At 34.7% G+C, this 25,905-nt stretch overlaps 1 protein-coding gene across 5 annotated transcripts in view; it reads left to right on the forward strand.

Moving 5' to 3' along the window:
* BRIP1 (BRCA1 interacting helicase 1) overlaps positions 1-25,905 on the forward strand; it is a 194,270-nt gene that overhangs the window by 9,934 nt on the left and 158,431 nt on the right. For all 5 annotated transcript variants that reach the window (XM_059907199.1, XM_059907202.1, XM_059907198.1 and 2 more), the window contains exons 5-6: positions 1,156-1,283; positions 2,847-2,966. In XM_059907199.1, coding sequence (XP_059763182.1) covers positions 1,156-1,283; positions 2,847-2,966 — 248 coding nt within the window. The remainder of the gene's footprint in view (positions 1-1,155; positions 1,284-2,846; positions 2,967-25,905) is intronic.

The following is a 25,905-nucleotide window of genomic DNA, read 5'->3' on the forward strand; positions in this document are numbered from 1 at the left end:
CTGTTGATGGACATTTAGGTTGGTTCCATGTCCTGGCTATTGTAAGTAGTGGGATTGCTGGGTCATATGGTAGTTCTATTTTTAGTTTTTTAAGGAACCTCCATACTATTTTCTATGGTAGTTGTATCAGTTTACATTCCCACCAACAGTGTAGGAGGGTTCCCTTTTCACCACACCCTTTCCAGCATTTACTGTTTCTAGGTTTTTTGATAATGGCTATTCTGACCAGCGTGAGGTGATACCTCACTGTAGTTTTGATTTGCATTTCTCTAATAATTAGTGATGTTGAACATCTTTTCATGTGCCTCTTGGCCATCTGTATGTCTTCCTTGGTGAAATGTCTATTTAGGTCTTCTGCCGTTTTATTTATTTTCAACATCTTTATTGGAGTATAATTGCTTTACTATGGTGTGTTAGTTTCTGCTGTATAACAAAGTGAATCAGCTATACGTATACATATATCCCCATATCCCCTCCCTCTTGCATCTCCCTCCCACCCTCCCTGTCCCACCCCTCTAGGTGGTCACAAAGCACTGAGCTGATCTATGAGTCTGCTTCCCACTAGCTATCTGTTTTACATTTGGTAGTGTACATCCATTTGTTTATTTTTGTTTTTATTTCCATTACTCAGGGAGATGGATTGAAAAAGATATTTCTGCGATTTATGTCAAAGAGTGTTCTGCCTGTGTTTTCCTCTAAGAGTTTCATAGTATCCCGTCTTACATTTAGGTCTTTAATCCATTTTGAGTTTATTTTTGTGTATGGTGTTAAAGAATGTTCTAATTTCATTTTTTTACATGTAGCTGTCCAGTTTTCCCAGCACCATTTATGGACTTCCCTCTTGAAAGCATATTTCTAAAAATGTTTGCTGTGTCTTTGTTAAAGTATACTGAGCGGTAAATAAATACTGAGTGCTTTTAAAGATGTTTAGCATTTCCTATTTTAAAATATGTTATGACTTTTTAGAAATAAGTCGTAACGTCTTTTTTAAAGTTGAAGCATAGTTTATTTACAATATTATCTTAGTTTTGGGTGTACAGCATAGTGATTCAGTATTTTTACAGATTAAAGTCTTACATCTTGATTTTAATTTTTTCTAAAAAATTACCTAAATGTAAGTTATTTATACTAATTTTTTATGACTTCTTATATAAGACTCTCCTGAAAAAACTACACTGGCTGCAAAGCTATCTGCTAAGAAACAGGCATCCAGGTACAGAGATGAAAATGATGATTTTCAAGTAGAGAAGAAAAGAATTCGACCCTTAGAGACTACACAGCAGGTAAACAGTTTATTGGTAGTGGAATAATCCCGTTAGTTATAGCTGAACAAGGTAGTCAAGTATCAATCATTTTTCAGTGGCATCTGTAGAGATTATTTTGGGTAGTGTCAGATGTGAATTAAATGGTAAATTATTATAATTTCATTGTATAGAGTTACTCATTACAGAGGAGTTTATTATAGTAAATTATTCATGGTAGCATGTCATTAAAGTGAAACTGAATGGTGCTTTCTTATATATAAGGAATTTGACAATAAAATATTTACTTAAGGCATGTATCAGTAACAGAGCTACTTTGTACTTTTTAACTCCTCTGTTGTTTTTATCTAATAATGGCATTTTGTTTTGGCCAATATACCTCTGATATGAATATTTAGGTCATAGATACTTTTGGTATTGATAGTTTTAATATAATGACAAAGTTTACTGTTATTTATTGAGTTTTTAGTATCAATACATTATAAAATATGTTTATTTCTAAAAATTATTGAAGAACCTAAATTACTAGAAATTTTAAATGAAATGTTTTCATAGGTGAAAACAATGTTTTCTCATAGAGTTCATGGCATTGAGGTAAGGAGGATGGACTTTAATAGACTTAGTTACAAATAAAAAAGTTTATTAGTTAATTAGCATGTCCTTTGTAGATAATTGTTTATTTTTAATTGAATATACTCAAAAGGTGTTTGCATTTTTATGTAGTTTATCTGTTCCATTTATAATCTTTATTAACTTCCATAATTAAACCTTGTTTTTAGAAATAGAATGAAATCGTTTTCTAGTTTTATATTTGGAAAATCACCAATTACAAATGAAGTATCTCTAGAGATTTCTTTCCCCCAAAATGTGTACTTAGAGTTGGATGTTGTGAGGTAGAGCTCAACATACAGCATTTATTCCCTGACTTCATTGGCTCTCATTTCTTTTTTGTAGGAATGGAATTATCAACAGAAATGCTTCTTTTCCTCTTTATAATTTAAGTAAATAGATTTTGGCAAGTAAGAAAAAGCATAGATAGTTTGGAAAGAAAACAGTGGTGTTTATAAAAGAAATTTAGTCAAATACAATTTGGATTATCAGATATCTAGTAACTAATATAATAATAGTAATCAAGTAGTTCCATCAGGTAGGAAATAATGAATATTTACATTTAAAGTTTTTATTCTGTGTTTTTTTTTTTTCAATTTAGAATAAGGTTTCCATTTTTATTTACTTTTATTTTCCAATTAGATATGTAATCAGACTTTGCCATAATACTATTCTTGATATCCATATGGTGAGACTGTTTTATGGGAAGATCATTTTACAATGCTATAGTTTTGCCACATCACTAATTAAAGCTATTTTGGTCAGAATTTGAGAGGTATTACTGTATTCTGTTTTATTTAAGTCTTATAATAAGGTGCCTATTTGTTTTTAGAAACTTTTTGATTGTTGCCAGTGAGAAATAGTCATTTTTTTAATGCTGAAAACATATGTTATAGCTATTCTGATCTTTGAGAGCAACTAGCCTCATCAAACTTCCTAGTTACAATAAATTTTATTTTGGTTCTATATTTACAGATTAGAAAACGTCATTGTTTTGAAAAGGAGGTGCACCATTTGGATGCAAAAGTTGCTTCAGGAAAGACCACAAAACTCAACTCCCCATTAGGAAAGATAAACTCCTTTTCTCCACACAATGTATGTATTTATGCCATTGTTCAGTTTAAAGAAGGAAAATGTGGAATTTGCTAAACCCATTTTTGAAAAAGATGAAGAATAGTGTAATCAAAGAAGAGTAGAAAACAACTCAGAAGTCCTAAGTGCTGTCACATGTCTTCTGCTGTGTGAGATGGTAAACCTATGCTCTTTGTGCCCCAGTTTCCTCATTTATAAGATAAGAGAATTGGACTAGAACAAGATCTGGAAGTTTTTTTCCTCTTTTACATTCTAATGTTTGTGAACTCTACTTCCTAAAGTTCTTTCAGTGTCCTTAGGGCATCAGTTCTCAAGGAGTAGTCCAGGGAGCTCTGGAGATTCCTGAGATTTTTTTCCAGATAGTCTGTGAGGTCAAAAGTATTTTCATAGTGATGTTAAGATGTTACTTACCTTTTTTTTTTTTTAGTGTCTTTGACATTTGCACTGATGGTACAAAAGCATAGGTTGGTAATACTGTTGGTGCTTTAGCACAATAAGGGTAGTGGCATCAACCTGTATTAATAGTAATTTTCTTCACCGTCGTTAATGCACAGTTAAGAAAAGCCAATTTCACTTAAGTCCTTGATGAAGCAGTAAAAATTACTAATTTTATTAAGTCTTCACCCTTGAGATTTTTAACAGTCTGTGTGAAGAGTAGAGTAGTTTTCGTAAAACACTTTTGCATTCAGGAGTAGGATGGTTTTCTTGAGGGAAAGCACTTAGAGGATTGTTTGGATTGTGAGCTGAACTAGCCACTTTTTTCACAGAACATTGTTTTTACTTGAAAGAATAACTGACAGACTAACTTCGGTAATTCTCGAAAATAAACAAAGTGAGCCTGATAAACTTTGAGATTTCAGTGAAAAATCAGAATTTTGAACAACTGTATATACTACTGTGAGCTTAGCAGTTTTCTGATACTTAAAGACTCTGATGATATTTATTGGTGGTGATATTATATATGTGACTTTTTGATATTGTATAATGAAATGTGTTTCATTTATATAGTTTTATATAAATGGAATCGTGCCTGGAATTTTTTATTTAATTCCAAATATTGCGAATTTTACCTTGTTGGGTACTGGATATTATTGTATTTCTATAAGTACTCTTGAGTTTTGCTCTGGTATGCAGTTAAATTACTTGGAATCAGCTTGATCCTTTTGGTTCTTGCTTTTAGGATTTGTTAAGTAGGACCTGAGCCGGGTTTAGTTTTGGGCTACCTCAGTAGAGGCTAGCTCCTTTTGAGTCCTCTACCTAATGCTCCATGAATTATGAAGTTTTCCAGCCTGGCTGGTGGGAACAGGCACTGTTCCATGCTGTCTGTGAGTGTCTCTTCATTTCAGGTGGTTCTTGCCACTATCTTGGATTGTTTCCTCATTGGCATGTGCTGATCAGTACTCTACTAGATACTGAGAGGTCCTTCCGCAGATCTCTGGAGTGCATTCTTTGTGCAGCACTCTCCATTCTGCTTTCTTCTCTGTGAACTTTAGTCTTCTTGGTCTCCCTGGACTCTCAGCAGTGTCTCTTCAACTTGGGTTTGCTGGGCTATATCTGGGTTCCCCTTCCCCATGCCACAGCATGGAAACTCTCAGGACAGCAAGCTGAAAGAATCATAAGGCTTAATCTCATTTGTTTCCCATCTCTCAGGGATCACTCTTCCTTACCTGATGTCCTGTATCTTAAAAACTATTGTTTCATATAGTCTGTCTGTATTTTTAGTTTTTCAGGTAGGGGATGAAACAACTCATTGACAAATTCCAGAAGTCTTTAGATGGCTTATAAAGCTCCTATTTACCTGTACAGTCTTTAGGCCTTTATAAACTTTTTGCATTCTTTTGCCCTTTCTCCTCTTTCCCACTTTTTTTTGTCTGACTTCTGCTAATCCTTCAGGAAGCCTTCCTTGGTGTCCCCAATTTTGAGTTAGATTCCCATCTGGAATGTTCCTTGTATTTCTCAAGAACATTTTCTTTTTTTTTTAATTAACATTTTATTTTTATTTTATGTAATTAAATTAATTAATTTATTATTTTATTTTATTTTTGGCTGCCTCAGGTCTTTTTTTTATCATCTTTATTGGAGTATAATTGTATCGATATGTATGTTCCTATTACCATTTTCTTAATTGTTGTGGGTTTGTTATTGTAGGTCTTTTCCTTCTCTTGTGTTTCCTGCCAAGAGAAGTTCCTTTAGCATTTGTTGTAAAGCTGGTTTGGGCGTGCTGAATTCTCTTAGCTTTTGCTTGTCTGTAAAGGTTTTAATTTCTCTGTCAAATCTGAATGAGATCCTTGCTGGGTAGAGTAATCTTGGTTGTCGGCTTTTCCCTTTCATCACTTTAAATATGTTCTGCCACTCCCTTCTGTCTTGCAGAGTTTTTTGCTGAAAGATCAGCTGTTAACCTTATGGGGATTCCCTTGTATGTAATTTGTTGTTTTTCCCTTGCTGCTTTTAATATTTTTTCTTTGTATTTAATTTTTGGTAGTTTGATTAATATGTGTTTTGGCATGTTTCTCCTTGGATTTATCCTGTATGGGACTTTTCTGTGCTTCTTGGACTTGATTGACTATTTCCTTTCCCGTATTAGGGAAGTTTTCAACTATAATCTCTTCAAATGTTTTCTCAGTCCCTTTCTTTTTCTCTTCTTCTGGGACCCCTATAATTCGAATGTTGGTGTGTTTAATGTTGTCCCAGAGGTCTCTGAGACTGTCCTCAATTCTTTTCATTCTTTTTTCTTTATTCTGCTCTGCAGTAGTTATTTCCACTATTTTATCTTCCAGGTCACTTATCCATTCTTCTGCCTCATTTATTCTGCTATTGATCCCTTCTGGAGAATTTTTAATTTCATTTATTGTGTTGTTCATCATTGTTTGCTTGCTCTTTAGTTCTTCTAGGTCCTTGTTAAACGTTTCTTGTATTTTCTCCATTTCATTTCCAAGATTTTGCATCACCTTTACTATCATTACTCTGAATTCTTTTTCAGGTAGACTGCCTATTTCCTCTTTGCATCAGGTCTTAGCTGCGGCACATGGGATCTTTTGTTGTGGCTCACGGGCTCTTCGTTTCGGTGCGCAGGCTTCTCTCTAGTTGTGGTGTGCGGGCTCCAGAGTGCACAGGGCTCAGTAGTTGTGGTGTGTGGGCTCTCTAGTTGTGTCGTGTGTGGTCCAGAGTGCGTGGGCTCTGTAGTGTGGCACACGGGGTCACCAGTTGTGACACGCAGGCTCAGTAGTTGTGGTGCGCGGGCTTAGTTGCCCTGTGGCATGTGGGATCCTAGTTCCCCAACTAGGGATCAAACCCACATCCCCTGCATTGGAAGGCGGATTCTTAACCACTGGACCATGAGGGAAGTCCCTATTTCTCAGTTTTTAACACTTACCTTACTCTTAATATCCTCTCCACAGGCTATCAGTTCCATTATGGACAACACCAGTTTCTCTGAGACCTCCTTGAAGACTGTGACTGTTTTATTCATCTTTTTGTTTCAAGCACCTAACGTAGTGCCAGGAACCTAGTTGTAGACTGAGTAAATGAATACCATAATCCCTGCCCTCAAAGAGCCTTCTTTTAAATTCTTGAAAATACTGAGTGGGGGAAAAGAATTGTCAGTTATCTTCAGAGAAGCCTTATGTTTGGAGAAGTCATCTCAGGAGTTTTTAATGTTGTCAGTAAAAATATATGCTTTATGTTTGCCAGTGTTTTCTTGCTCATTTTCTTTCACAGTACCTTATTGTCTTCATAGCCCTTACTATTTGAATTTATTAGTCTACTTGTTTATTATCTATTTTCCCTGTTAGAATGTAATGTCAATCTTTTTCACGGGTATCTCTGCTACCTAGAACAGTGTATGGCATATATTAGTTGCCCAATAAATATTTTTTGGTAGAATCTTACTGAATTCTTATAATGACTTTGAGGCAGGTACTATTGTTGTTCTCATCTTACAGATAAGGAAACTGAGAAATAAGTAATTTGCCTAAGGTCACAAAGCTGGCAAATAGTGGAGTTAGATCCTACCTAAGCAGTCTGATGCTCTGGCAGATGCTCTAATTACTTTATTATACATTCTCTAAAATGCCTCTCAGAAATTCTGGAGCCATGTAAACAGTATTCTAACACCAAGATAAGGGAAAAAGTATGTAGAAGCCTCAAGGCTAAAGAAATCAAGTATAGAATAATATGATTGATAATAGCTAAAATAAGATAAAGTTGTTTTTTTTTCTTTAAGGATTTTTTTTGTTTCATTTTGTTTTTACTGGTTAAGAGAATGAGCTCAAATCAGAGTGCCTGGGTTTTAATCACAGTTCTGCTCTTTACAACCTTTGTAACCTTGATTAAGTTTTTAAACTATTGCTACTTCATTTTCCCATTTGTTAAATGGGGATGGTAATAGTACCTATCTTACGGGTCTGCTAGAGGATTAAACAAGTTAATACTTATAAAGTGCTTAGATTATACCTGGCATATCTTGGAGCTTATTAAGTGGTAAGTGGTAGTAAAAATATCATCAGCAGCAGTTGTAGTAGTAGCAGCAAATACTTACATATTTGTATGCTGCTGATAAAAGGTATTATATAATATTGGTTAATAATGTTAATTTTCAGGAGTTAGGTTTATAATTAGCAAATTCTTTTAATATGTGTTAAAGATGTTTATAGCTCAACCTGTTTAGGATTTAGACCACTTGACCATAAGCAGAGCTACTGTGCTCCTAGCTGGGTATCTTAATTTTAAACTAAGTTCTTTGATTGATTTCTTGTTTTGGTTATGTACTATGTTGATCATTTATTATGATCTTCTTATTGGCAAAGTATAATTGTATCTATACATGTGTATCTATATCTTTATATCAGTTTTATTTTTAAACCAGAAGTTACAAGTTTTCTTCCTTGGCTTTAGCTGGTATAGGTCTACATTGCTTTAGAAATGCAATAATTTTTCATAGATGGGTGATTTATTACTCATAATGTTAAAGGTATGGGTTTCTGACAATTTCTTATAAGTTTGAAGATTTATTGAAGAAGCTAAATCTCAACTAACTCTAGTAACTCAAATGATAACATTTCACTAGTCACACGGAACTTTTGTTTGTAAGAAGACATAAGTGATATATGCCATACTAATTAAGCATGCATAAAGTAAATTTGTCAGACACCAGAGTACTTTTGCAATGACAGAAAAGACCATATATGGCTGAGCTCTAATATTTGTTCTTTTTTTGGTAGTCTATAGTGAAAAGCATGAATATATAAAGTAACTTTATGAAAACCCCCACAAATACTTAGGTAAAATGATCTGTATTTTCAATGTTATTTTTTTTGTTCCTAACAAAAATAGAGTAAGCAGTTACAATAGAAACATAATTAGTACAAAATGTAAAGTTTTAGCTAATGTGAATATTTCTTCCTTTTATAATTTAGTAAATTGTTAGTGAATTTTAGTAAACTGTTCAGAAAACCTGTAGTTTTTTGTATTTTGGCTATCATCTTAATTTTAAAAGCTTATGGTAGTATTTTTAATAAATCTTACATGGATATTTAGCAGTAAATAATACTTTTCGTTTTTCAGAGAACCAGGGCTAAACATTTCCATGGATATAATATAATAAAGAATAATGGGGTTATGCGTAGGGGTAATTTATTTAAAGAAACGAGTCTTTGAGTATAGTAATATGTTTTTCCCTGCTAGAAATTTACTTTGGTTTCTGGTACAACTTTTTTTCTCTTTCTCTTTTTTAATTGAAGGTATAATTAACACTTAATATGTTAGTTTCAGGTGTACAACATAATGGTTCAATATTTGTATACATTGCGAAATGATCACAAGTCTAGTTAATATCTGTCACCTTACATAGTTACAAGATTTTTTTTTCTTATGATGAGAGCTTTTAAGATTTACTCTCTTAGCTGCTGTCAAATATTTAACACAGTGTTATTAACTGTAGTCACCATCCTGTACATGACATCCACATGACTTATTTATTTTGTAACTGGAAGTTTGTACCTTTTGACCTCCTTCACCCATTTCTTCTGCTCTTCACCGCCATCTCTAGCAGCCACCAATCTGTTCTCTGCATCTGTGAGCTTGTTTTTTTTGTTTTTGCTTTGTTTTTGTTTTTAGATTTTACATACAAATTTGCCTTTCTCAGTCTGACTTATTCCACTATGCATAATATCCTCCATGTTTATCCATGTTGTCCCAAATGGCAAGATTTTATTCTTTTTTATGGCTGAATAATATTCCATTGTGTATATATACATATACACACACCACATTTTCTTTATGCATTCATCCATCTATGGACACATATTGTTTCCATATCCTTGGCCATTATAAGTAATGCTGCAGTGAACGTGGGAGTGCATATATCTTTTTGAGTTACTGTTTTCATTTTCTTCAGGTAAATTCTCAGATGTGGAATTCCTGGATCATATGGTTATTCTATTTTTAATTTTTTTGAGTAACTTCCATACTGTTTTCCATAGTGACTGCATCAGTTTACATTCTACCAACAGTTCACAAGGATTCCCTTTTCTCCACATCCTTGCCAACACTTGCTGTTTTTTGTCTTTTTGATAATAGTCATTTTAACAGGTGTGAGGTGATGTTTCATTGTGATTTCGATTTGCATTTCCCTGATGATTAATGATGTTGAGCATCTTTTCATATACTTGTTGGCCATCTGTATGTCTTCTTTGGAAAAATGTCTCTTCATATCTTCTGCCCATTTTTTGTTCAGATTGCTATTGAGTTGTATGAATTCTTCATATATTAGATATTCGTCCCTTATCAGATACATGATTTGCAAATATTTTCTCCTTTTCAGTAGGTTGCCTTTTCATTTTGTTGATGGTTTCCTTTGCTGTGCCAAAGCTTTTTAGTTTGATGTAGTCCCCCTTGTTTATTTTTGCTGTTGTTGCTTTTGCTTTTAGAGTCAGATTCAAAAAACTATTGCCAAGACGTCTGTCAAGGAGTTTACCCACTTATGTTTTCTTCTAGGAGTTTTATGATTTCAGGTCTGAGGTTCAAGTGTTTAATCCATTTTGCGTTAATTTTTGTAGGTAATGTAAGATAGTTGTCCGGTTTCATTCTTTTGCATGTGGCTGTCCAGTTTTCCCAGCACCATTTATTAAAGAGACTGTCCTTTCCCCATTGTATAACATTTTTAAATTGTTGCAAAGTGGCTTGCTATAAATCACAAAAAATATTTTCTGTAAATTCTGGGATAGGTGATTTCATAAAAAGTAGAAGAAAAATGTAGTTTCATAATATTTAATATTTATTTTATATCAGTTTCTGAAATGAGTTTATCACCAAAACTTTTAGATAAAGTAATTTTAGAAATGCAGTCCATATTTTAGAACTTTTCTTATGTTGACAGATCATATGCCTCATATTTAGGTATCATATTTTAGTCTAGATCATCTACAGATTTGAATAAAGTAAATTGAGGAACATGGGAAAGAAACATTTCTTTTTAGGACCTGTTCCTTCAAATGGGAGGAAAAAGAGGGTGGGACTAGATTTAATATACCTTATATCCCATTTAGCTGTGATACCTCTAAATTCTAATGATAATTTTCCTATTTTGATCCTTATAAGATGATATTAGGGAACATTTATTTTTTAGAAGATTAGTTATTTGGATTGGTAAATTAATGGCTTAGTTCTCTTATCCCTACAAAGATATAAATGTTACAGTTTTCATACATTTAAAATCTGCAGTTGTATTATTTTCTGGAAAACTCTCCTCCATAAATTAAATGATAAATTAGTTTAATGATTTCTGTTTTCCTCTAAATTTGACATTAAACGTTTTATGTTTTTCTTTCAAGTCTTCTTAGTTTTTAAGAAAATAATTTAGCTTCCAACCTGTGAATTGAATTGGGTAGTTGTCTTTTTACCTTCCTGTCATCTCCAGTTTCCTCACTCTCTTCAAGTCAGAAAATGGTGTCAGTACCTCCTCTCTTAAATGAATTACCTTCCAATGTCCCCTGCTTTTTCCCTTTCCTTGCATTTTACTTAGTTATTTATTATTTTTTTAATACATCTTTATTGGACTATAATTGCTTTATGATGTTGTGTTAGTTTCTGCTGTACAACAAAGTGAATTAAGTATATGCATACATATATCCCCATATCCCCTCCCTCTTGAGCCTCCTTCCCACCCTCCCTATCCCACCCCTCTAGGTGGTCACAAAGCACTGAGCTGATCTCCCTGTGGTATGCAGCAGCGTCCCACTAGCTATCTGATTTACATTTGGTACTTGTATATATATACATGTCAGTGCTACTCTCTCACTACGTCCCAGCCTCCCCATCCCCACCCCCATCCTCAAGTCCGTTCTCAATGTCTGCATCTTTATTCCTGCCCTACCACTAGGTTCGTCAGTACCATTTTTCTAGATTCCATATATATGCGTTAGCGTACGGTATTGTTTTTTTTTTTTTGGTATTTGTTTTTCTCTTTTTGACTTCACTCTGTATGACAGACTCTAGGTCCATCCACCTCACTACAAATAACTCAATTTTGTTTCTTTTTATGGCTGAGTAATATTCCATTGTATATATGTGCCACATCTTCTTTATCCACTCATCTGTCAATGGACATTTAGGTTGTTTCCATGTCCTGGCTATTGTAAATAGTGCTGCAATGAACACTGGGGTACATGACACTTTTTGAATTATGGTTCTCTCAGGGTATATGCCCAGTAGTGGGATTGCTGGGTCATATGGTAGTTCTATTTTTAGTTTTTTAAGGAATCTCCATACTGTTCTGCATAATGGCTGCACCAATTTACATTTCCACTAACAGTGCAGGAGGGTTCCTTTTTCTCCACACCCTCTCCAGCATTTATAGTATGTAGATTTTTTGATGATGGCCATTCTGACCAGTGTGAGGTGTTACCTCATTGTGGTTTTGATTTGCATTTCTCTAATGATTAGTGATATTGAGCATCTTTTCATGTGTTTGTTGGCCATCTGTATATCTTCTTTGGAGAAATGTCTGTAGGTCTTCCGCCCATTTTTGCACTGGGTTGTTTGTTTGTTTGATATTGAGCTGCATGAGCTGCTTGTATATTTTGGAGATTAATCCTTTGTCAGTTGCTTCATTTGCAAATATTTTCTCCCATTCTGAGGGTTGTCTTTTCGTCTTGTTTATGGTTTCCTTTGCTGTGCAAAAGCTTTTAAGTTTCATTAGGTCCCATTTGTTTATTTTTGTTTTTATTTCCATTTCTCTAGGAGGTGGGTCAAAAAGGATGTTGCTGTGATTTATGTCATAGAGTGTTCTGCCTATGTTTTCCACTAAGAGTTTTGTAGTGACCGGTCTTACATTTAGGTCTTTAATCCATTTTGAGTTTATTTTTGTGTATGGTGTTAGGGAGTATTCTAATTTCATTCTTTTACATGTAGCTGTCCAGTTTTCTGAGCACCACTTATTGAAGAGGCTGTCTTTTCTCCATTGTATATTCTTGCCTGCCTACATTTTATTTATGTATTTATTTATGTATTTATGTATGTATGTATTTTTGGCCTCACCATGCGGCATGTGGGTTCTTAGTTCCCCTACCAGGGATTGAACCCATGCCCCCTGCAGTGGAAGCACAGAGTGTTAACCACTGGACCACCAGAGAAGTCCCTCTTTACATTTTAGATTCATGTTTTTATACAGATAATTCATGTGTCAAGGATCTAGTGAGGCATCAGTCTCTGTGTGGTCAAAATATAGTTAAGAAAAAACGTTATATTTTAGAATAGAATGTTAACATTCTGATATTACCTTGTTTTACCACTCATAACCATTTTCTCTAGAATTTATTTATATGTATTCTCATAATTCTTTTAGCAAATCCTCAAAATGAGTGAGGTATTCTCACAGACACATCCTTATGCTTATACCTGCTGTTTGTTTATTAAACAAGTGCTAACATTGTGTATATACTTTTAGAAAAAGTAGTGTTTATTTTTGCCTACTGTGTAGAAAAGAGGTGGGTCCAGCAGAGTGCGCTGTTGATCTTCAGGTAAAGTGTTGGGGTTGGGCAAAGCCTTGGGCTGTTTTTCTTCCTCTTAAACCCTACCTTTACTTTCTTTTCTCTCTGTCTCTCTTTTTCTCTCCCCCTCTTCCCCTCCCTATTTCCCTTTAATGCTGAAGATATATTCTCAGGAGAAAATGACCAATTTATTTTGAAAAGCTGTTATTTTACAAGTCATTTTCTCATAGTTTTACTCTACTTTTTATTTAAAATACTGCTTGTATAGTGAAATAATGCTTACTATGTTTCAGGAACTCTTAAATAGTCCAGAAATACTAATTTACCTGGTAAATACAGGTTCATGTGAGTTAATGCTTATTGCAGGTCCTTTTAAGTTTTCTGTGGATTTGACAGTTTTCAAAATAAAACAAAAGAATTTAATTGAATCCCTATAATAACCTTATGAGGAAGGTGTTAATATTTTCTTCAATGACAGAAGAGGAAATTGAGTCACAGATAGTTTAAGTTCATGTCACGAAGCTGATGAGTAGAGGCTGGTTTAAAACTCAGGCATTCTGGCTCTAGAATTAATCCTCTCAACCACCTCACTATTCTTCCTCTGAATAAACTCTTCCCGATGGCCTTTAGATTAAAGATAGCTCATTTTTTTACTTTCACAGGTAATATTATATAGATAATTCATTTAATATTAGTTCCTCTTTCAGTCTCTCTCTCTCTCTCTCAACACCCTGTTCTTTTCTTTATGATGCTTACCAAAGTTTATGATTACATATTTATTTATAGGTTTCATGGTTTTACTTGCCTCCTTGCCAGGCTGTCCATAAGGACAAGTGTAATGTCTCTCTTGTTCACTTTTTTATAACCAGCATCTGGCACAGGACCTGTGCTTAGTAAGTACTCACATATTTGTTGAATAAATGAATGGAAAAATGGCTAAAGTTAAGAAAATGTACTCTTTATCACCATTTCTTGTGGCTTACAGCTTTTACTCAGATCCATATACTTAAAGAGGTGTGACAGTACTGTTAGACAGAGGAGACTAAAAGCAGGTTTTTAAATGTTTTTTTGCTTCTTCTGCAGTACATTTTGGTTGTAGTTTTTTATGTACTAGCACACAAAAATAAAAGATCAAATAATGATTTCAGGGACCAAGAGGTAAATTGGTGCTTAATATAAACAAAAGATTAGAAACAACTTTTGTTTTCTGTAGCTACTCTATGACCACACTGTTAAATAATATGACCATCTAGTTGAAGTATAGTTTATTCAAGGCAGCAAAATTTTTGAAAACTGTTATATGCCAAACACTTAAAAACAATAACTTGCATTTCTTTGACAGTTAATAATAATGATATAATGATAGCTTTTTGGAATGTTTACGTGTGCCAGGCAGTTTGTACATTCTCATATATCCTTACATGAACTCTGTGAAGAAAGTAGAGCAGATATTAGTCTCATTTTATAGATAAGAAAATTGGAGCCCAAAGATACTAGATTATTTGACAATGGTCATAATTACGGATATATGGTAGAACTGTGATTTAAGTCTAGTTCTAAAATTGAGCTGAATATAGATTCATGGAAAGGAGAGAAAAGGAATGGCTGGGAAAATTTTTGTTTTCCTGTTGGCTGATGAGGAAAAAACAAAGTTACTTGGCAAGAGAAAAGAGATTTTATTATTCAATATGTCTGGCATTAAAATATTTTCTTTTAAATAGTCTGCAGTTGGGGAAGATTAAATTATCTTAAACATTTTGTGTAGTTTACCTGCTAAAGAGTCAAAGGAAGATTTAAACTGAAATTTAAAAAAAAATTATGAGGAATATACATTGTTTGAAAAACCTTTAACAGTATAGACCAGTACAGGGTAAAAATTTAAATATTCTCCCTTAAGCTATTACTTCCATCCCCCTTTCTGCTTAGCAGAAGTAAACAAGAGGAACACTTTCATGAGAATCTTTCTGGATCTTTTTATATAAATTTACAACAGATAAATTTTCATAGTTCTGTTATAGTTAAATTTTGTTTTTGTTTTTTTTTTTTTTACATTTAACCCTCTTACTTATAGGGTTTATTTTAATATATGTATGAGGCCAGGTTCTAACTGTATTCTTTTCCAAATAGATGATCAATTGTCCTAGGGTCAACTAAAGAATAATTTTTCCTGATTTAAGTTTTCCTTTGCTGTTATCATATACCAAATTGCTATATATACTTGGATTGGTTCATGGCCTTTATTTTTTTAATTTTATTTTTTTTCAAAACATACATGTATAGTCAGAGTCAAAGAGTTCTACATGGCTTCAAACAAAAAGCAGTAGACCTCTGCCCTAGTTCTAGTCTCTACCAGTTCCCACTATCTGAAGTCAATAACTTTTAATCATTTTACCTGTTTATTCTGATATTTATCTATTTTTTTAAAAAAGTAACAAGCATGTACTGCCTTTTTCTTGAATTTTCAGTTTTGGATACCTTCCATCTTCCTTCCATTGTCTTCCTACTGTCCTTTCTTTTTTTTTGGATGGGGGCTGCGTCAGGTCTTAGTTGCAGCATGCAGGATCTTCGTTGAGGCGTGCAAGATCTTTCATTGTGGCGCATGGGCTTCTGTACTTGTAATATGCAGGCTTCTCTCTAGTTGTGGCATGCACTCCAGGGCACGTGAGCTCCAGAGCGCCTGGGCTCTGTTGTTTGCAACATGTGGGCTCTCTCGTTGAGGCACATGAGCTCAGTAGTTGTGGCGGGCAGGCTTAGTTGCCCCACGGCATGTGGGATCTTAGTCCCTCGACCAGGGATCGAACCCACATCCCCTGCGTTGGAAGGCAGATTCTCTACCACTGGACCACCAGGGAAGTCCCCTGTCCTTTCTAATTTTCTCATTACTTTTCCCCCTCAAGCCTCACAATGTTTGATGTTTACATTATTGTAATTATGTAAATATCATTAAAAACTGAGCCAAGTGTTAGATTATGATTACAGTTCTTTCCCCAAACCAGGTTTTATTTTTTCTAGTGCTTAATATTTGTCTTGTCATTTACTTAGTTTTCTGTATATCTGCAACTATTTATCCACAAATTCTGATAGAGCTTAAAATCTGTTAACTCATTCAAATGCATCAGGTCAAGAATGTCCATATTTTTTAGACTCTCAATATTTAGTGAAAATAATGAAAAATACTTTTTTGATGTTGAATTTTATTATATGTATTTTAATGACATTGACCTTTTTTGAATACAAAAGCATTATCTATTCCTTAGTGAAAATTTGGAAACCACCAAAATGTATACTCAAGTTATTAACATTAATCTTTAATTCAGCTACCCCCTTAGTATCAACCCCTTGTTATTTTGCTTGCTATCCTTTTACACACACACACACACACACACACAATTTGTTACCAATTGCTGTGTAACAAACCAACCATTTATTTAGCTTACTGTTCTGAGGGTCAGCAATTTTGGCTGGGCTCAGCTGGGCATTTCTTCTGCTGATCTCAGCTGGTCCACTCATGCATCCGTGGTCAGTTGCAGGTTAGCTGCAAGTCAGCAAGGCGGCTCTGCTTCTTAGGGTTGGTTGGCAGTTGACTAGGACCATGGGACCATGGCGTGGGTATCTCTCATCATCTAGCAGACTAACCCCAGCTTATATATATGGTGGCCCCAAGGTTCCAGGAACAGCAAGAGAGCAAACCCCAATGTGCAAAATACCTTTTGAGCCTCTGTTTATGCCACATTTCCTAATATCCCAGTCACCAAAGCAAGTCACATGGCCAAACCGAGATTCGAGGGAAGGAGTTCACCTCTTGGTGAGAAGAGCTTCAAAGTGACCTTGCAAAGGGGGCTTAGATATAGAAATGAGAAGAATTTTTGGCCATTAAAAATATATATGTGTATATGTATATAATATGCATTATGCATATACTTTTTTAAAAACAAAATTTGGATAGGATTTATTATTTTAAAAAAATTTTTTTAAATTAAAAAAAAATTTTTTTTTATTTAGCTGCACTTCAGGTTCTTAGTTCCCCAACCATGAATTGAACCTGGGCCCTGGGAGTGAAAGTGTGGAGTCCTAACCACTGGACTGCCAGGAAGTTCCCAACAAAATTTGGATTATAGTGTATATAACGTATATAGCATTTATTTTTCACCTAATATATCATGGTCATAGAAAAGGCTTTTAGAAATCTAAATCTTATTTTGATGCATACTTTTTTTTTTTTTTAATTTCCATCAGGGACTACAGTTCATTGCTCCTAGGCCTTTATTTATTTATTTATTTATTTATTTTTATTTTTGGCTGTGTTGGGTCTTCGTTTCTGTGCAAGGGCTTTCTCCAGTTGCGGCGAGCGGGGGCCGCTCTTCATCGCGGTGCACGGGCCTCTCCCGTTGCGGAGCACAGCCTCCAGATGCGCAGGCTCAGTAGTTGTGGCTCACGGGCTTAGTTGCTCTGTAGCATGTGAGATCTTCCCAGACCAGGGCTCGAACCCGTGTCCCCTGCATTGGCAGGCAGATTCTCAATCACTGCGCCACCGGGGAAGCCCTACTCTTTGGCCCTTTAAAGAAAGTTTACCAACCCTTGTCCTATGCTATTTTAATCTTGGTAAGTGAGGCCAGAAGTTGGTGGCATTAGTGTGAACCTCCTGCTTTATCTGAAAATTTGCCTAAGGGCAGGATGATAGAATGGGTGAATAATTGCTTGAGTGAGTTTCCTTCAGCTCCAATAATTATGATTTTTTAAGAGCTTGTAGAGACATAATAGTGACCTCTACAGTGGAAATAGAAAGGATAATTCTCAAAAATTTCAAATCTTCATCATGTTGAATGAACTTGGTGAATGTTCCAGAAAGCTTTGACAGTTATTTTTCTTGATCTGTAGAAATATTTAATACGTATAGCAATCTAGCTGACCTGTGTACCTATTTAGTGATAGTAGAATCTGTAATTGCCTTTTAGAAGCTTTTCACTCATTGATAGTGGGTATGGAAAGATAACTTTACCTTAGGAAACTACTTTGTTAATTGACCAATTGTCTGACCAGTACAGACAGATAGATATATAGATTTATTTATTAAAGTTTTTAAAGATTTTCACATAGTCACAAAATTATACAAAAATTAGAAATACAATACAAATATATATTTTTTTCCCCTGAACCATTTGAGAGTAAGTTATTGATGTGATGCTCCATCACCCTGGAATACTTTAGTGTCTATTTCCTAAAGCAAAGACATTCTTCAATATAACCATAAAAATCAGGAAATTATAATTGATTCATTGTTATCTAATACTCAGAACCAGATCAGATTTTGCACGTTGTCTCTATGAAGTTTTTATAGCAGAAAGATCCAGTTCAGAATCATACATTGCATTTAGTTGTCATTTTGCTATTTTCTTCAGTCTGGAACAGTTCCTCAGTCTTCCCTTGTCTTTCATGACCTTGACACTTCAGAAGATTATAGCCTTTCTAGAATGTCTCTCAACTTTGGGTTTTATTATCATTAGGTTAAAGTTATATATCTTTGGCAAGAATGTCACAGAAGTGATGCTGCATTCTACCTATTGCATCTTATGAGGTGGCAAATAGTTTCATTTTGTTTCATTACTGATGATTACTTTGATAACTTGATTAATATGATATCTGCTAGGCATCACTGTAAAGTTATCTTTCTCCCTTCATAATTAAAGAGGACTTTGTAGGGAGGAACTCTGAAACTATATAAATAGCATGTCCTCATCAAACATTCAGTTTATTAATTTTATATTTATCTTTATGGACTTGTGATTTTACATTTTATTAAGTGAGTGATAGTCTGTTACTATATGATTTGTTTAAATGCTCAAGTGAGGGTTCAATTAAGTTGCTTGTGTCTTTCTGACATGTATCGATTATTCTTAGAGCACTTACTTGCTTTCTGGCATAATAAGATGTTCTAGGGTCATCTCCATCTTGTTGTTTCCCCACCCTAGTCCTGGATTCATCCATTTTTTCAAAGAACCCTGGTTTCTTTTAAATACTTATAGAAGCCAAGTTTTCAGCATTGGCTTTGCCCATTGCTATTGGGGTTGCTGTTCCAGGCCCTTTCAGCAGATAGAACTAGGCAATACGTGTCTTTGTAATATGTGTGTATATACACATGTAAACACACGCACAGACAAATATATACTTACAGATATATATTTATATTTTTCTCTATTTATATGTTCAAAATTATGTATTTATAATAGTACATCCAATTCCAGTTCAACACCAGAGAGTTCATTCTAAGTTTCTTCCTTTTTATAATTTTCAGTGAAAAATCTATTCCCAGTTTTTCAAAAAATTAAAAATAGAATTACCATATAATCCAGAAATTCCATTTCTAGGTATATATCCCAAAGGATTGAAAGCAGGTATTGAAACACATACCGGTACACCAATGTTCATAGCAGTATTATTCACAAGACCCAAAGGGTGAAAAGAACCTATGTGTCTGTCGAGAGATGGATGGATAAACAAATGTGGTATATACATGGAATATTTAGCCCTAAAATGGAAGGAAATTCTGACACATGCTGCAACAAAGATTGAAGATATTATGCTAAGAGAAATAAGCCAGTTAGAAAAGGAAAAATACTGTATGATTCCACTTATAATTTCCTTTGTGTTGCTATTATAGAAATAGAATTCATTTTTTTATATTGACCATGTAACCTGCAAATTTGCTAAGTCACTTTTTGGTTCTAGCTGATATTTTTGGAGATTTTATAGGACTTTCTAAGAATACAGAGCTGTATGTTTTCATTCTCTAATAAACATTTTACTTCTTTTAGTGTTTGGCTTTTAATATGTTTTCTTGTTTTATCTCAGTGGCTAGGATATGCCAAGGTTGAATTGGAGTGGTGAGAGTAGACATCTTTGCTTTGTTCAAATCTTAGGGGGAAACAAAACCATTAAGAATGATGTTTGATGTAGGTGTTTTGTATATGGTCTTTATCAGGTGGAGGAAGTTTCCTTCTGTTCCTAGTTTTTTTCTTTTTTCTTTCTTTTTTTTTTTGGCTGCACTGTGCAGCTTGCGGGATCTTAGTTCCCCAACCAGGGGTTGAACCTGTGCCCCCTGCATTGGAAGTGTGGAGGTTTAACCACTGGACCGCCTGGGAAGTCCTGCCTTCTGTTCCTAGTTTGTGGAAAGTTTTGTAATGAATGAATGTTGAATTTTGTATTTAAAATTTTATTGCATCCATTAGTAGGATCATATGGTTTTACTCCTATATCCTATGGATATGTTGAATTATATTGTTTGGTTTTTGGATGCTGACCCAACCTCACATTCAAATGAAAGCTGGAATAAAACCCACTTGGTCATGGTTCAGTACCCTTTTTATATATTGCTAAATTTGATTTGCCGAGTTTTGTTAAGGATTTCTTGCATCTCTGCTAATAAAGATATTGGTCTTTAGTGTTTTGTGTGTGTGTGTTATCTTTGTCTGGTTTTGATATGAGAGTAATGCTGACCTTATGAATTGGAAGTATTGGTATTCTTAAATTTTTGATAGAATTCACCAATGAAGCCATCTGGGCCTTGCATCTTATTCTTGGAAAGGGTTTCACTTACACATTTAATTTCTTTAATAAATATAGGACTATTCAGATTTTCTGTAGCTCCTTGAGTTGGTTTTGGTAATTATATCTTTCAAGAAATTTGTCCATTTCAGTCAAGTTTTTAAATTTATTGGCATAATATTCAAAACATTCTCTTTTTTTAAAAAAACTATAGGATCTATAGTGATATGCCCTCTTCATTTCTGATACTCAGAATTCACATTTTTTTCTCTTTATTTTTTGATCAATCTAGGTAGAGATGTATACATTTATTATCTTTAAAAAACGGTTTTGTTTTTGTTGATTTTTCTTTAATGATTTTTCCATTTTCTATTTCATTGATTTCTACTTTTGTCTTTGTTTAAAAAAATTTTTTATTAATTATTTATTTATTATTTTTATTTTTGGCTGTGTTGGGTCTTCGTTTCTGTGCGAGGGCTTTCTCCAGTTGCGGTGAGTGGGGGCCACTCTTCATCGCGGTGCGCGGGCCTCTCACTATCGCGGCCTGTCTTTTTGCGGAGCAGAGGCTCCAGACGCTCAGGCTCAGTAGTTGTGGCTCACGGGCCCAGTTGCTCCGTGGCATGTGGGATCTTCCCAGACCAGGGCTCAAACCCTTGTCCCCTGCATTGGCAGGCAGATTCTCAACCACTGCGCCACCAGAGAAGCCCTCTACTTTTGTCTTTATGTCCTTCATTTTACTTTTTTTAGATTTAATTTACTCTTCTTCTGATTTCTTGAGGTTGAAGCTTAGATAATTGATTTTGGTCCTTCCCCCCCCCAAAACAACCATTGAAAGCTATACATTTCCTTCTGCTTTACACACATCACACAGATTTTGATATTATGTTACTTTTTATCTCATTTTCCTTTTGATTTCTTTTCTGACCCAAGATTTATTTACAATAAATAAACACTAAATAATTTAGGTTTTTCCCCAGATATGTTTCTCTTATTGATTTGTGATTTGTGTGGTTAGAGAACATATTTTATATGGTTCCAATTCCTTTCAATTTAATAATCAGTGAAAGCTCTGAATTCTTAGAAAAAATGTGTATTCATTTATAGACTACTACTCTGTTATTTGGTGTAGTAGTCTATAAATGTCAATTAGCTCAAGTTGGCTGATTATGTTGTTCACGTCTTCTATAACCTTACTGATTTTTTTGGTCTACTTGTAAAGTAGAGAAGAGTGCTAAAGGCCCTATAATTGTGGATTTGTTTCTTTCAATTCTTTCAATTTTCGCTTCCTGGAATTTAAGCTCTGATATTAGTTGTATAAACATTTAAGATTATGTCTTCTTGATGAATTAACCCATCTGTCATTAGGAAATGTCTTTGTTCTGAAATCTATTTTGCCTAATTAATCAAATCACTCTGGCTTTCTTATCATTAGTGTTTGAGTAGTGTATCTTTTTTTCATCCTTTTACTTTTAACTTATCTGTGTCTTTACATTTAAAATGGGTTTCTTGTACATCATTCAATCTTCCTTTTTTATCCACTCTGACAAACGCTGCCTTTTAATTGGAGTATTTACACCCTGTACATTTAATATAATAATCGGTATGGTTGCTGTATATTTTCAGTGTGTCTCAGTTGTTCTTTATTTGCCTTAAAATTTTTTTTGGCCTTCTTTTGGATCAAATGAACATGTTTTAGGATTCCATCTTTTCTCCACCATTTTCTTCTTAGTATAACTCTTAGCTTATTTGTTTTGGGGTTTCTCTGAGGTTTACAATTTCCGTCTTAAATTTATCATGTACTTTCAAATATTTTACTTCACATAGAGCAGGGGTCCCCTACCCCCACGGCCTGTTAGGAACCGGGCTGCACAGCAGGAGGTGAGTGGTGAGCAAGTGAGCGAAGCTTCATCTGCCACTCCCCATCGCTCCCCATCGCTCACATTACCACCTGAACCATCACTTGCATTACTGCCTGAATCATCCCCCTCATTGCTTGCATTACTGCCTGAACCATCCCCCTCAATCCATGGAAAAATTGTCTTCTACCAAACTGGTCCCTGGTGCCAAACAGGTTGGGAACCGCTGACATACGGTGTATAAAAACTTTCTCCCACTATACTTTCATTTCCACTCTCTGATATGTAATTTTTTTTTATTGGACTATAATTGCTTTACAATGTTGTGTTAGTTTCTGCTGTACAATGAAGTGAATCAGCTATATGTTTACATATATCCCCTCCCACTTGGACCCCCGCCCCCAACCTAGGTCATCACAGAGCACCGAACTGAGCTCCCTGTGCTATATAGCAGGTTCCCACTAGCTATTTATTTTACACATTTAGTAAAATACTGTATTTATGTCAAACCTAATCTCCCAATTTATCCCACCCTCCCCTTCCCACCCTGTGTCCACGCATTTGTACTCTATGCCTGCGTCTCTATTCCTGCCCTGCAGTTAGGTTCATCTGTACCATTTTTCTAGAGTCCATATATATGTGTTAATATATGGTATTTGTTTGTCTCTTTCTGACTTACTTCACTCTGTATGACAGACTCTAGGTCCATCCACATCTTTACAAATGACCCAATTTCATTTCTTTTTATGGCTGAGTAATATATATTATATATATGTGCCACGTCTTCTTTATCCATTCATTTGTCAATGGACATTTAGATTGTTTCCATGTCCTGGCTATTGTAAATAGTGCTGCAATGAACATTGGGGTACGTATGACTTTTTGAATTATGGTTTTCTCAGGGTATATGCCGAGTAGTGGAATTACTGGGTCATATGGTAGTTCTATTTTTAGTTTTTCAATGAACGTCCATACTGTTCTCCACAGTGGCTGTATCAATTTACATTCCCACCAACAGTGCAGGAGGGTTCCCTTTTCTCCACACCCTCTCCAGCATTTATTGTTTGTAGATTTTTTGATGATGGCCATTCTGACCAGTGTGAGGTGATACCTCGTTGTAGTTTTGGTTTGCATTTCTCTAATAATTAGTGGTGTTGAGCATCTTTTTCATGTGCCTTTTGGCCATCGGTATGTCTTCTTTGTAGAAATGTCTATTTAGTTCTTCCATCTATTTTTTGATTTGGTTGTTTGTTTTTTTGATATTGAGATGCATGAGCTGTTTGTATATTTTGGAGATTTGTCCGTTCCTTCATTTGCAAATATTTTCTCCCATTCTGAAGATTGTCTTTTCGTCTTGTTTATGTTTTCCTTTGCTGTGCAAAAGCTTTTAAGTTTCATAGGTTTCATTTGCCTATTTTTGATTTTATTTTCATTATTCTAGGAAGTGGGTCAAAAAAAATCTTGCTGTGATTTATGTCATAGGGTGTTCTTCCTCTGTTCCCCTCTAAGAGTTTTATAGTGTCCAATCTTACATTTAGGTCTTTAATCCATTTTGAGTTTATTTTTGTGTATGGTGTTAGGTAGTGTTCTAATTTCATTCTTTTACATGTAGCTCTCCAGTTTTCCCAGCACCCCTTATTGAAGAGGGTGTCTTCTCCATTGTATATTCTTGCCTCCTTTGTCATAGATTAGGTTACCATAGGTGCGTGGGTTTATCTCTGGGCTTTCTGTCTTGTACCATTGAACTATATTTCTGTTTTTGTGCCAGTACCATACTGTCTTGATTACTGTAGCTTTGTAGTATAATCTGAAGTCGGGGAGCCTGATTCCTCCAACTCCATTTTTCTTTCACAAGATTCGCTTTGGCTATTGAGGGTCTTTTGTGTTTCCGTACAAATTATAAAATTTTTTGCTCTAATTCTGTGAAAAATGCCATTGGTAATTTGATAGCGATTGCATTGAATCTGTAGATTGCTTTGGGTAGTATAGTCAATTTCACAATATTGATTCTTCCAATCCAAGAACATGTGTATCTTTCCATCTGTTTTTGTCATCTTTGATTTCTTTCATCAGTGTCTTATAATTTTCTGAGTACAGGTCTTTTGCCTCCTTAGGGAGGTTCTTTCCTAGGTATTTTATTCTTTTTGTTGCGATGGTAAATAGGATTGTGTCCTTAATTTCTCTTTCTGATCTTTTGTTGTTAGTGTATAGGAATGCAGGAGATTTCTGTGCATTAACTTGGTATCCCTCAACTTTACTGAATTCATTGATTAGCTTCAGTAGTTTTCTGGTGGCATCTTTAGGATTTTCTATGTATAGTATCATATCATCTGCAAACAGTGACAGTTTTACTTCTACTTTTCCAATTTGGGTTCCTTTTATTTCTTTTTCTTCCCTGATTACCATGGCTAGGACTTCCAAAACTATGTTGAATAATAGTGGTGAGAGTGGAAGTCCTTCTCTTTTTCCTGATCTTAGAGGAAATGCTTTCAGTTTTTCACCATTGAGAATGATGTTTGCTGTGGGTTTGTCGAATATGGCCTTTATTATGTTGAGGTAGGTTCCCTCTGTGCCCACTTTGTGGAGAGTTTTTATCATAAATGGGTGTTGAATTTTCTCAGAAGCTTTTTCTGCATCTATTGAGACATGGAGTTTTCATTCTTCAGTTTGTTAATATGCTGTATCACATTGATTGATTTGCGTTTATTGAAGAATCCTTGCATTCCTGGGATAAACCCCAGTTGATCATGGTGTTATGTTATGATCCTTTTAATGCGTTGTTGGATTCAGTTTGCTAGTATTTTGTTGAGGATTTTTATGTCTATGTTCATCAGTGATATTGGTGTGTAATTTTCTTTTTTTGTGATATCTTTGTCTGGTTTTGGTATCAGCATGATGGTGACCTCGTAGAACGAGTTTGAGAGTGTTCCACCCTCTGCTATTTTTTGGAAGAGTTTGAGAAGGATAGGTGTTAGGTCTTCTCTAAATGTTGGATAGAATTCACCTGTGAAGCCATCTGGTCCTGGACTTTCGTTTGTTGGAAGATTTTTAATTAAAGTTTCGATTTCATTATTTGTGATTTGTCTGTTTATATTTTCTAATTCTCCCTGGTGCAGTCTTGGAAGGTTGTACCTTTCCAAGAATTTGTCCATTTCTTCCAGGTTGTCCATTTTATTGTCATAGTTGCTTGTAGTAGTCTCTTATGATCCTTTGTATTTCTGCAGTGTCAGTTGTAATTTCTCCTTTTTCATTTCCAATTTTATTGATTGAGACCTCTCCCTTTTTTTCTTGATGAGTGTGGCTAAAAGTTTATCAATTTTGTTTATCTTCTCAAAGAGTCAACTTTTAGTTTTATGGACCTTTGCTATTGTTTTCTTTGTTTCTATTTCATTTATTTCTGCTCTGATCTTTATGGTTTCTTTCCTTCTACTAACTTTGGGGGTTTTTTTTGTTCTTCTTTCTCGAGTTGCTTTAGGTGTAATGTTAGATTGTTTATTTGAGATTTTTCTTGTTTCTTGAGGTGAGATTGAATTGCTATAAACTTTCCTCTTAGAACTG

The sequence above is a fragment of the Balaenoptera ricei genome, chromosome 20, assembly GCF_028023285.1.
Source record: "Balaenoptera ricei isolate mBalRic1 chromosome 20, mBalRic1.hap2, whole genome shotgun sequence".
Lineage (NCBI taxonomy): Eukaryota > Metazoa > Chordata > Mammalia > Artiodactyla > Balaenopteridae > Balaenoptera > Balaenoptera ricei.